The sequence below is a fragment of the Anthonomus grandis genome, chromosome 5 (genome assembly GCF_022605725.1).
Source record: "Anthonomus grandis grandis chromosome 5, icAntGran1.3, whole genome shotgun sequence".
Lineage (NCBI taxonomy): Eukaryota > Metazoa > Arthropoda > Insecta > Coleoptera > Curculionidae > Anthonomus > Anthonomus grandis.
In genome coordinates this window covers 31,266,864-31,279,052 of record NC_065550.1, presented here as the reverse complement: position 1 = coordinate 31,279,052, position 12,189 = coordinate 31,266,864, and the positions used below count along the sequence as shown (strand labels likewise).

The 12,189-nt window shown below is 34.1% G+C and overlaps 1 protein-coding gene across 2 annotated transcripts in view; it reads right to left on the bottom strand.

Annotated features, from left to right (window-relative positions):
- Positions 1-793: 793 nt before the first annotated feature.
- Positions 794-12,189, bottom strand: part of LOC126736248 (uncharacterized) — a 44,219-nt gene continuing 32,823 nt past the window's right edge. For both annotated transcript variants that reach the window (XM_050440513.1, XM_050440514.1), the window contains exons 17-24: positions 12,002-12,052; positions 11,695-11,945; positions 8,358-8,483; positions 8,175-8,305; positions 7,982-8,120; positions 7,543-7,696; positions 6,773-7,042; positions 794-1,284 (exon numbers count right to left, since the gene is read on the bottom strand). In XM_050440513.1, coding sequence (XP_050296470.1) covers positions 1,135-1,284; positions 6,773-7,042; positions 7,543-7,696; positions 7,982-8,120; positions 8,175-8,305; positions 8,358-8,483; positions 11,695-11,945; positions 12,002-12,052 — 1,272 coding nt within the window. In that variant the 3' untranslated portion in view covers positions 794-1,134. The remainder of the gene's footprint in view (positions 1,285-6,772; positions 7,043-7,542; positions 7,697-7,981; positions 8,121-8,174; positions 8,306-8,357; positions 8,484-11,694; positions 11,946-12,001; positions 12,053-12,189) is intronic.

Here is a 12,189-nt window from a genome sequence, read left to right as displayed (position 1 = left end):
TGTGGCCTTACCTCATGTAAATAGTTTTCGGTGTCATCAGTTCCTAAACTAGGTCTCGCTATCTCTGAATCCTTCAAAAATAGAAGCAGCGAATAATACCAGAGACTTGGCTTATAAATGTCGTCAATTCCTGATCCACTTTTGGTCGAAGCTGAAACTTTTTTGAATTCCTTCCGAAAACAGCTTCTTAAAGAATTAATTTTTTTCACCACATCGTCTTTCTTAATTTCCGGATTTAACTGTTTCATATATTCCACTAAAACTTTATAAGCTTCCTCCTTCTTAAATTTATCTGAATATTCTTTCGATTTGACCCTCCATAAACAAGGCTAATTTCTGTACAAGTCAATAAACTCTGTCAAAATTTCCCTCTCCGTTTTTCTAGTTGTTTTTTCTTCTTGGTCTTCCATCTTACGCTTTTATTCTACAAATATTAATTGACAATAAACAAAACTTGAATGAATATTGAATATCTAACCTCAAAATATTGCCCAAATGCATGGAGCGTTGAAGTGAAATAACCACACACACCGAGGCTGACCTTCAGTTTTGCACGAAATATCAAAACACTCGGATATCTGTCGAGCCGCGCCAGGGACTGAACGCTCCATCAGTTTTCGCCCACAGACACAAAAATTTACCTGCACAGAGACTCGCGGACCGGCCTTCGAGTCAAACTGTGTGTGTGTAGGGAGCTTAAGATTCAACTCGCCAAACGTGTATATCAACTTATACTCCTGGGCAAAAATGGCAAACTCATTATTTTTTTAAAGTAGAAAATTAAAAGATCCGATCATAATCATAAAAATCGTAATTTATTGAATAAACAATAATAATTTGTCCACAATAACTTGCAGTTGGTTGTACATAAAAAATTCCAACTTAGAAAAATTATACATATGAATAAAGTAACAATTCGCTATAAAATTGGGGCGTCATAGTATAGAAAAAATTTAAATATAAAACATCTAAAAAATAAAAAACAAAATTTGAACCTTAAAAATAAAACAATATTGATTGAATTCGTTTCGAGATTATTTTTGTTAATTTATTTTTTGACTAAACCGCCTCGAGATCACAAAATTGTACAGTAAACCGGTACAACTCGGTGGTTCCTTAGACGGTGGTGAATTTTCATCTGCGCAACCGGAAAACCGGATCGTAGAGTTTTCTGATGATTTTTTTCACGCAGAACAGGTCGCCGTGTTCCAGGTGGTTCGTCAAGTAGTTTAGGATCGTGTCGTTCAGGTAGGTGCGGAAGTTTGTACAAAAATTAGGACTAATCTGTAAAAAAGCAACAAACAGTAAGTGTCGCAGGCATAGAACAGTAAAAATCTATCGCAAACTATATGTAACTTGTAAAATATTCAGGGCATAAAATTTCAAATTTGCATTTTAAAACCGTTAATTTCTCAAAAAAGTTTACTCTGATCGACAACGTACTATAATAGATCTTTTGAGTTATCCAATAAGTAAATAAATAATGTGTTTATTTTATCAAAATGTACAGAGTTGCTCTTTCTATTTAGACAGAGCCTAGCTCAATTATTATGGAAAAAATATAAAAATTACCTTAACACATTGCGTGCCATGGTAAATTTCATATTGTTCACCAAAGGGCCAATATTTTATTTGGATAAATTTCCATTATTTTATTAGATAAAACATTGGTAATTAATAGTTTTTTGATGTTTTTTTCATTGTTTTCTCATAGAAAGGAATTTTTGATCGTCACCCATATATGGAAGACGTGGCCCCCTACGAAAATTTAGTGTAACTTTTACATACGGGGCCACGTCTCCCATTTAGAGGAGACATTCTTGGATAAAGTTGGATTCAAATCCTGGATTTGGATCCTCTTTGACAATGTTTGAAATGGAAACTCAAGGTTCTTTATGGTTGCAGTTTAGTGTGAATCAAGATGAGTCGAAAAAATAAAGCCTTGAGCGAAGAACAACTTCGGCATTATTTGGAAAATTCGAGTGATAGCGAATCGTTCTGTGAAGATTCAGATGATTCACTTGAGGATCCTTCTTGGATTGACTGCGATCCAGATGCTGGATCATCATCTGATGAAGAAGATTCTTCAGATAGAGAGGACGTTGGCCTACTTGTCGACAATTTAGTCCGAGAAGAAGAGGAAGAAGAGAAAGAAGAGGAAGGAGAAGAAACCAACCAAAGACCAAGTGACGTTATATGGACAGAATATGAAGGAAGATGTAAGAATTTTGAATTTACTGGACCCCATGGTCTACAAAAGGAGATCGGAGATGTCAGTCCCCTGGACGTATATTTACACATTATAGACCATGCTGTTTTGAATTTGATAGTTAAAGAGACCAATAAATTTGCAGGGCAATGTATTGCGACAAAGAAAAAGACAAAATACTCCCGTATAAATAAATGGACAGATACAGACGAAAAAGATATCAAAAAATTTCTGGGCTTAACTTTATGGATGGGTCTTGTTAGAATTAGCAGTTTACAAGATTACTGGGCAAAAAAGGGGATATATAAAAATGAAATTGCATCTTCAGTCATGTCACGAAATAGATATCAACTTCTGCTATCCATGTTGCATTTCAAAGATAATAACGAAATTGTTGTAGGAGATCGTCTTGGTAAAATTCAGGCATTAGTCGATATTATGCAAAGAAAATATCAAGAACTGTATTGTCCGGGGGAAGATATAGTGGTCGATGAAACTCTTGTTCCGTGGAGAGGCCGTTTAATTTTTAGGCAGTACATACCTAACAAGGCACATCGTTATGGCATAAAACTCTTCAAGTTGTGTTCTACAGATGGATTTACCTGGCCTCTAAAAATGTATTCAGGAAAGTCAGCATCTGGTGTTCGAGAAACAGGATTAGCACAGAATGTATGTCTTTTGTTGGCTAAAGATCTCCTTCACCAAGGACGGACATTATACATCGACAACTTTTATACAAGTGATACTTTGGCGAAGACCTTACTAAATGAAAAAACCCATGTTGTTGGCACTTTTAGAAAACCCCGAAAAGATATACCCAAAGAAGTTGCCAAAGCCAATCTAAAAAGGGGCGAGGTTAAATCACTTGAAGATCCAGATGGTATTGTTGTCTTGCTATGGAAAGATACGCGCGATGTGAGATTGCTAAGTACAAAACATGCACCAATAATGTTACCCGTAAATCGAAAGAAGAAATCCAAACAAAAGATCCACATGGACCGAAACGAACCATCAACCAGCCAAGACGACACCACATTTTTAGTACCTACTGATACTGCTACGGGCTCTGATACCGATCCTGCTTCTGACACACCCCATCAGTTAGCTGTGCATTCATCAACAATTGCCGGCAAAAAAAGAAAGCATGAACCTTCCACTAGCAAAGATACCACCGCAATTGAAGTACCCATTACTCAAAGTCGCAAAAGGAAAAAGAAATCACGAGCAGCTACCGAAAAACCTATAGGAGTGATGACATATAATAAAGGAAAAGGTGGCATAGATTTATCTGACCAAATGGCATCCTACGTTTGTACTCTTCGCAAAGGAATTAAATGGTACAGAAAGTTAGGACTAGAGATATTGCTGGGTATTTCTGTGGTAAATGCTTGGGTGGTATATAAACATGTTGCAAAAAGTACGATAGATATAAGAAAATTCCGAGAGCTTCTGGTCGCCGGTCTAAACAATATTGAAGGAACAGATAAAGAAACGTCCAAAAAACAAAAATCATTTAGTAAAAGCCGTCAGCTACAGAAAAGAACTGATGCAAATGGAAAAAAAATAAGAAGAAAATGTAGCTTGTTTTATGCCAAACTATGCAAAGAGGCCGGAAGGTAGGAGGCAAAAAAGAAGGCCAAAGGAGTATATACCTACTGTGCCATATGTCCAGGATCACCCCAGTTATGTTTAGACTGTTTTAATTACAAACATAAGTAAAAATATTTTTTATCTCTCTGTAGAACAGTTTTTCATTACTTTTTTTTTTAAATATTAATAATAAATAAATAATATTATAATTATAAAATTATAAAATAAATAATATTAATAATAAATAAATATTATTAATAATTATATATTACTTATACAAAGCTACCTAAAACCAAGTATACCATAATGTTTCCTAGGGGGCCACGGTTTGAAAACGCCGTTTAAAATACATTTAGCGTCACACATATGAGGGAGACACGGCCTGATCTGAAACATTTCGCGTCTCCCATATATGTATGACGGGCCCCCTAAGAAATATCACTGTCTCCCATAATTATGTGAGTGACATGGCACGCAATGTGTTAAATATATTTTTTTAATGGAACACCTTGTATATTTGCGTATTAAATGAGGGACCTTTTTTCTTCTGATTTCAAAAGAACCGATCATTTGAATATGGGTTATATGGAAGAAGAAAAAGTATCAACCGTAGATTGATGCATTTAAAAAAATTAACGACGAAATGAAATAAGAAGACTAGCTTATTGCAGTGATATGTTAGTTATGAAAAACTGAGATAACGATATATTTAATAAGATGCCGTGGAATGACGAAACCGTGTTTACCACACCAGAAAAACGTCCCGAGAAGAATTTTTTTTTAATAATCGTATTAATGAGTGGATTAGAACTCATGGGTCCATTAACTGGCCACCAAATAGCCCTGATCTGACTCCATTAGACAGTTTTCTATTGGGATATCTAAAAGTTAAGTTTATAAAGAAAGAAGTGAAAATTTGAAGGATTTAAGGGAATGCAAGTATAAACTACTTAAATGAAGAACACCCTGAGATTATTTTCATTGATCTGTTGAAATTATACAAAGATTATAGAAATATATTGTAAATACTGGCGGTCTCATTCAACATTTTTGAATTTTTAGAAAAAAGCGTTTTACAATTATTTTTTTTTCTAAAAAATATAAATATTTCAAAAAAGGTAAACCAAATAATAGCATATATATTTTTTAAATAAGAAGACAAAAATTACTCATTTAATATACAAATATACAAGGTGTATATTTTTTATTAACTCTGCGATAACCCTGTATTTCCTGGCAATCTCAGGTAAACCCTACATGTTTTAGAGTTTTTCTCCATCCTGTAAAATAACCGAACTAGGCTTTGTCCAAATATAAGGAACGACCCTGTACATCAACTTAAACTACGATTACAATAACAAAAAAAATATACCAATCTACATAGATAGCATTTATGAAAACAAATAGATATGATAAACATAAAAACAAATAAATATGAAAACCGTGAGTTTTCATATTATCTATCTAGGAAAACCAGCAATGACGAACAAAACAGATTATACACATATTTCCCCTTTCCGTGACGTGAGGAAGTGCTATTTTGATTTTATCTTAAAACCAGCAATAGACTTTATTCCGACTGCACTTAAGCGAATTCCGAATTTATTATATGTACATTGAAACGGCGTTAAAAAGAAAACAAGTCTGAAATATAATTGACGATAATTTATTTAAAAATCTCAGATTAATCTTCAAGATAAATCTTCGAAAACTTAATTTTTCACGAAAATAAGCTGGGGAGGAGGTACCAAGCAATCAATGCATTTTTGACTCTCATATTTTCTTAAGTTCTACAGCACTGATTTTGAAGCTTCTGCAAATGATACATAGTGTTTTTATTCAAGCACGGAATATAGCTAATGTTGCAGTAGTTCATAATAAGAAGCACTAAATTTTTTTCATACATTACAGTTAATAATATTTCTATTATGCCTACAATGATTTCATTAAAAAATAAGATTTTTTTCTGTCATCCATCAAAATCAAGATTTTTTATGTAACTGGGTCTTTTCCAGTAAATTCTTGAATCAAGTCCAAATCTTCTCCCCAATTTTCTCTAAAGTGTGTACGAAATAAACTAAAGAGTTCTAACCTTGGCTAATTTTTTTTGGATTTATTTTTTTATATAAAAGCATTTCAGGCAACTGAATTTGTACAGATTTATCCTCTCTTCATTAAATTTTGTTTCGAACTTCAAGTATTTGTTTTAAAAATGTGGACAATTTACTATCCGTATGTTTTTGTCAAAAATGTTGTTTACTGGAGTTTTTGGTAAGCACTGCACCTGTTGTATATCAAAACAAAATGATATTGAATTTTTAGGATTACTTACGTTAAACAACCTTAAAATCGTGAGCAATTGAAATATGATCGTAATTTGTGACTTGTTCATTTTGTATTTTTATAAAATATAGCCTAATTTAAGTTTGTGTTGGACTTGTTGGGTGTTGCTTTAAATCAATCGATATTTGCGATTGTTTGAATATTATGGGATTTGTTTAATTTTGAAACAAAATAATAAATTTACAGCCCAAATTACAAGGGACTTGTCAAGTTTTGCTGAAATACTCATATATTAATGGATTTTTGTGTGCCTATATAGCAGATTCTAGTCCTAACTCAATTTCAGAAAATTGTGGACTTTGTGTTAAGTTTTGCGCGCAAGCTACTGAACTGTCACAGTTACGAGAAATTATTTTAACAAAGTGCAATATTTGGCAGTAAAAAGAAACTAAATTAACAGGAAAAAAATAGTTATTAATGTAAAAATAATTCCAAGATAAATAACCAAAATAAATAACCAATGTATAAATAATTCAAAATATGCTTAAACATTTATTTCCATGAAATTGATTTTTAACCAATATTCAAAACAAAGGTTAAATTTTGCGTACGTCACCTCATTTGGGAAGTGTGGAGGTCAGTCTCCTAATATCCAGTATCATCAACTTCATTTCACTACATTCATCTCACCTCGCTATTTTCCAAAAACTTATAAATCGACTTGAGGCCGCATATCACAGACATTTTCGTTTTCGACCCCATCATCGGCGAGTCGTATTTCGTCAGTGAATTTAGTAAAATCGTCGTGACGATCTGGGTCTGTTCCTCGGGGAAAATCGACCGGTCGTCATAAGACAGACCCTCCGGCAATGCCCATAACATTTTGATCAGGACCCGGGAACAGATGTCGATCAACGGGGTGTTTTCGGCGTACTGGTTCGCTCCACCACGCTCGAATATCTTAAAAAGAAAAAATGCGTTTTATAGTGTTAATTATGTGATCATAAATGCCTGGAGCATATTAACGAAGGTTAGCTTTAATATTTTTCAATCACTACAATTACTTTTATATTCGTTTTAGGATTCAAAAGCAGTTTTAAGGTAACTTGCTTTTGCCTAATCAAGGTATTCCTTGCAACTTGTAAGAGCATATGCGGTTTTTCTCTATTCTTCCATTCCTCTATTATTTTATTTACGAAAATATCACTTTTTTCATCAATTTATGAACAGCATTTTGAATTTTCCAAAAAATTATAGTGATTTAAGTTTTAGTGGAAGAAGTTCGTAACTTAACAATCTTCTCTTTGTCTCTTAACTTGACAATGCATGTAAACCTCCGACTAGAATTTCTCAATTGTCATCTAGTACTATTGATTAGCTATTTGATTTTATTTTTTTAGTTTTTAATACCAAATAATACTTTTGTTTAAACAAATAAAGCATATTTTGACTTTCTTTACCTCCTGAGATTCATTGCTGCAAGGATCAGGAAAGTACCGACACGCCCAACTAAATATCATACAAACGGCCTTCTCTTGGGGCAATAAAACGGTTATCAGATGGATCAGGTCTTCTTTCGCCTTTTCCGGTACAACTGGCCATCGATCCCCCGGTCTATAAGAGTAAAATTATTAAAATCCGCCTACAACTACCGTACTTAAAGTAAATCTGATATTATCAGAGATTGGCTTGCCAGAATTTCTGGCTTAGTGATGGTATCCGATGTATGTACAATAACTGTAAAATAAATTACAGATGCAGATGTTGTGGTCAAAAAATGGTAATTTTAAAACCGAAAGCTATAGTATGACTTAAAAAAAATTCAATCTGTATGCAATACAAACATTAACATATAACACTAGTTAAATATCTATTTTTTAATTCACGTAAATGACTTACATGGTTTGATTTAAAGAATTATTAATCCTTATCCGCACTTTCAAGGCGTTTTCGAAGTTACTCATCGCGTTCCGGACTAGCAAATCTTCATCCTCGAGCAGCACCATTACTATATTAAGGACTTTACACAAATCGTCACCTAAGAACATGAAAAATCAACTTTTCAAACCTTAAACAAGCTTTTTCTAAGTACCTTTTAACACCGGTTCCTCATTACAATACAGGGAATAATTTTTACAAAGGAAATCGCAAACGGTCAGGCGACGATGTAGCGCGGCCGCCGGAGATGCGGAATTCGATAAAACCGTCAGCAGTTTGTCATATCTAGAAATAAAGTGGTTAAAAGAAAAAAGCAATTTGTTTAATGTAAACGTACTTTAGTAGGCTATAATCGACTTCGGTGAGGAACGTACTAATACAACTTATCACAGCACTGATCAGCTCCTCGTTATCACAGTCGCAGTAGCTCAGGAGCGTATTTAGGGTTTCTTGTTTACTTAACCTAGAAAAAATTAAAAAGAAAATTTGGCTGTATTAGGTCATCCTCCAGAAGGCTATATTAATTAATTTAAAATTACAAAAGCTTTATTATACGATTTAAATTGATAAATAAATAAACGTTTTTAAAAGACACAAAAAAAGTTTGTTAAGAGGTTTTTTATGTTTCTCCCTTAAGTTCGTGTTTTCTAAATTTGAATATAACTCAGAAAGTTTTTGAGATACAAGAAATCTTCATATATGAAATTGTTAAGTGAGAATTGCACTAACTACGAATGAAAACCTCATAAAAAAGTCTAAAATAGTTTTCACATTATTAGCAGTGGAAGATGATTTTTTATAAAAATATTTCTTTTAATCATGAAATATTTTATTCTTCCAATTCCGATTTTAGGTCCAGGTCTCATAATTCTAAGAATAACTGAGAAAAAGTCGTTTTCGACGTCCGTTTTTGAGGCCAAAAATGGGCATCAAAAATGCCATATCTCGGCTATCGTAAGAGCTACGACCTTGCCAATGGTCTCGTTGGGTTAAGAATGACGAAACTAAGACAAAACCGTTGGAATTTTCCCGATAGCTCCCATAGAAGCCGAGATATCGACCTTCAAAGTTTGGGTTTTTTCATTTTTCGGGTATACCCCCCCGTATCAAATTTTTTCACCAAAAATTGACTTTTTTCGAAATCAAACTAAGTATACCAGCGTCTTATTTGGATCACCTACATTACGAAAACACCGGGTTATAACAGGATCCGAGCAGAACTAAGGGAATGAGAGCACTTTGAAAATCCTGAAAAAGTCGTTTTCGACGTCCGTTTTTGAGGCCAAAAATGGGCATCAAAAATGCCATATCTCGGCTATCGTAAGAGCTACGACCTTGCCAATGGTCTCGTTGGATTCAGAATGACGAAACTAAGACAAAATCGTTGGAATTTTCCCGAAAGCTCCCATAGAAGCCGGGATATCGACCTTCAAAGTTTGGGTTTTTTCATTTTTCGGGTATACCCCCCCGTATCAAATTTTTTCACCAAAAATTGATTTTTTTCGAAATCAAACTAAGTATACCAGCGTCTTATTTGGATCACCTACATTACGAAAACACCGGGTTATAACAGGATCCGAGCAGAACTAAGGGAATGAGAGCACTTTGAAAATCCTGAAAAAGTCGTTTTCGACGTCCGTTTTTGAGGCCAAAAATGGGCATCAAAAATGCCATATCTCGGCTATCGTAAAAGCTACGACCTTGCCAATGGTCTCGTTGGATTCAGAATGACGAAACTAAGACAAAACCGTTGGAATTTTCCCGATAGCTCCCATAGAAGCCGAGATATCGACCTTCAAAGTTTGGGTTTTTTCATTTTTCGGGTATACCCCCCCGTATCAAATTTTTTCACCAAAAATTGATTTTTTTCGAAATCAAACTAAGTATACCAGGGTTATAACAGGATCCGAGCAGAACTTAGGGAATGAGAGCACTTTGAAAATCCTGAAAAAGTCGTTTTCGACGTCGGTTTTTGAGGCCAAAAATGGGCATCAAAAATGCCATATCTCGGCTATCGTAAAAGCTACGACCTTGCGGATGGTCTCGTTTGATTCAGAATGACAAAACTAAGACAAAACCGTTGGAATTTTCCCGATAGCTCCCATAGAAGCGGAGATATCGACCTTCAAAGTTTGGGTTTTTTCATTTTTCGGGTATACCCCCCCGTATCAAATTTTTTCACCAAAAATTGATTTTTTTCGAAATCAAACTAAGTATACCAGCGTCTTATTTGGATCACCTACATTACGAAAACACCGGGTTATAACAGGATCCGAGCAGAACTAAGGGAATGAGAGCACTTTGAAAATCCTGAAAAAGTCGTTTTCGACGTCCGTTTTTGAGGCCAAAAATGGGCATCAAAAATGCCATATCTCGGCTATCGTAAAAGCTACGACCTTGCCAATGGTCTCGTTGGATTCAGAATGACGAAACTAAGACAAAACCGTTGGAATTTTCCCGATAGCTCCCATAGAAGCGGAGATATCGACCTTCAAAGTTTGGGTTTTTTCATTTTTCGGGTATACCCCCCCGTATCAAATTTTTTCACCAAAAATTGATTTTTTTCGAAATCAAACTAAGTATACCAGGGTTATAACAGGATCCGAGCAGAACTTAGGGAATGAGAGCACTTTGAAAATCCTGAAAAAGTCGTTTTCGACGTCGGTTTTTGAGGCCAAAAATGGGCATCAAAAATGCCATATCTCGGCTATCGTAAAAGCTACGACCTTGCGGATGGTCTCGTTTGATTCAGAATGACAAAACTAAGACAAAAACCGTTGGAATTTTCCCGATAGCTCCCATAGAAGCCGGGATATCAACCTTCAAAGTTTGGGTTTTTTCATTTTTCGGGTATCGAATTTTTTCACCAAAAATTGATTTTTTTCGAAATCAAACTAAATATACCAGCGTCTTATTTAGATCACCTAGATTAGGAAAACACCGGGTTATAATAGGATCCGAGCAGAACTAAGGGAATGAGAGCACTTTGAAAATCCTGAAAAAGTCGTTTTCGACGTCCGTTTTTGAGGCCAAAAATGGACTTTATAATTTATAATTATTATGGATAGAAGATAAGTTTTTATAAAAATATATTTCTTTAATCATGCAATATTTTATTCTTACAATTTTGATTTTAGGTCCATGTCTCATAAATCTGAGTATGACTCAGAAAGTTCTTCAGATACAAGAAATCTTCATATATGAAATTGTTCACTAAGAATTGCACTAACTATGAGTGAAAACCTCAAAAAAAATTCTAAAATGCTGTTCGAATTATCACGAATAGAAAGTAAATTGAATAAAAACTCACTAAATATGGCAATTGTCAGTTATTTTAATTACATAATAGATTATTTAGCTTTTTCCACAGCTATTTGTTATTGCTTTTCTGATTTAATAACTGTACTCAAGTGATTTTGTATGTTGCTTATAATATTCCTAATCACCCTTAAGTTTTGTTTGTTTAAATTTATTTAAAGCTTTATTCTTTAAAGATATCATTTGCTGTACATTTCATAGTAAGGCAAATTATATATGAAATTGTTCAGTGAGAACTGCACTGAACTATGAGTGAAAACCTTATAAAAATGCCTAAAATAGTTGTTGAATTATTAGGGTTTCCTCTATTATAAATTTATTACTGTAACAGCCTGAAGAGGTTAAATAATGCATACCTTAAAAACTTAATGGCGCAGGGATAATAGTTTAACAGTAAAAATAACAACACGCGATCCTCCTTCTTAATGTAATTCTGGATCTTCAGCTCCTCCATCAAAAACCCTTTCAAATACATATGGATGTGTTTCAATATTTGCTCCACGGAGGTTTTATTAAACGACTTGACCAGATCGTTAATATCGCTGGTTATTTCCACATCGCCGGTGCTAAATAGGGCGTGGCTTTCCATGTTCTGATCGATATGGGGCTGCAAGAAAATTCGTTTTATTGAAGAGTTTAATTTATTAAAAAAGGGATATTTACCGTATCGGTACGGCCCTGAGAGAGGCTTAGGCGTGCCATAGTTGAACCAAACTAAGAAAAAAAACGCCGTTAAACGTTGGTATATTACTGGATATGTAAAGAAATTATTCTTATAATTTTTATATTGTTTTGCTCCTGTTTTGTAGTTTAAGTTGATCATTTAAGTTTATTTTAACTTAACTGATCAA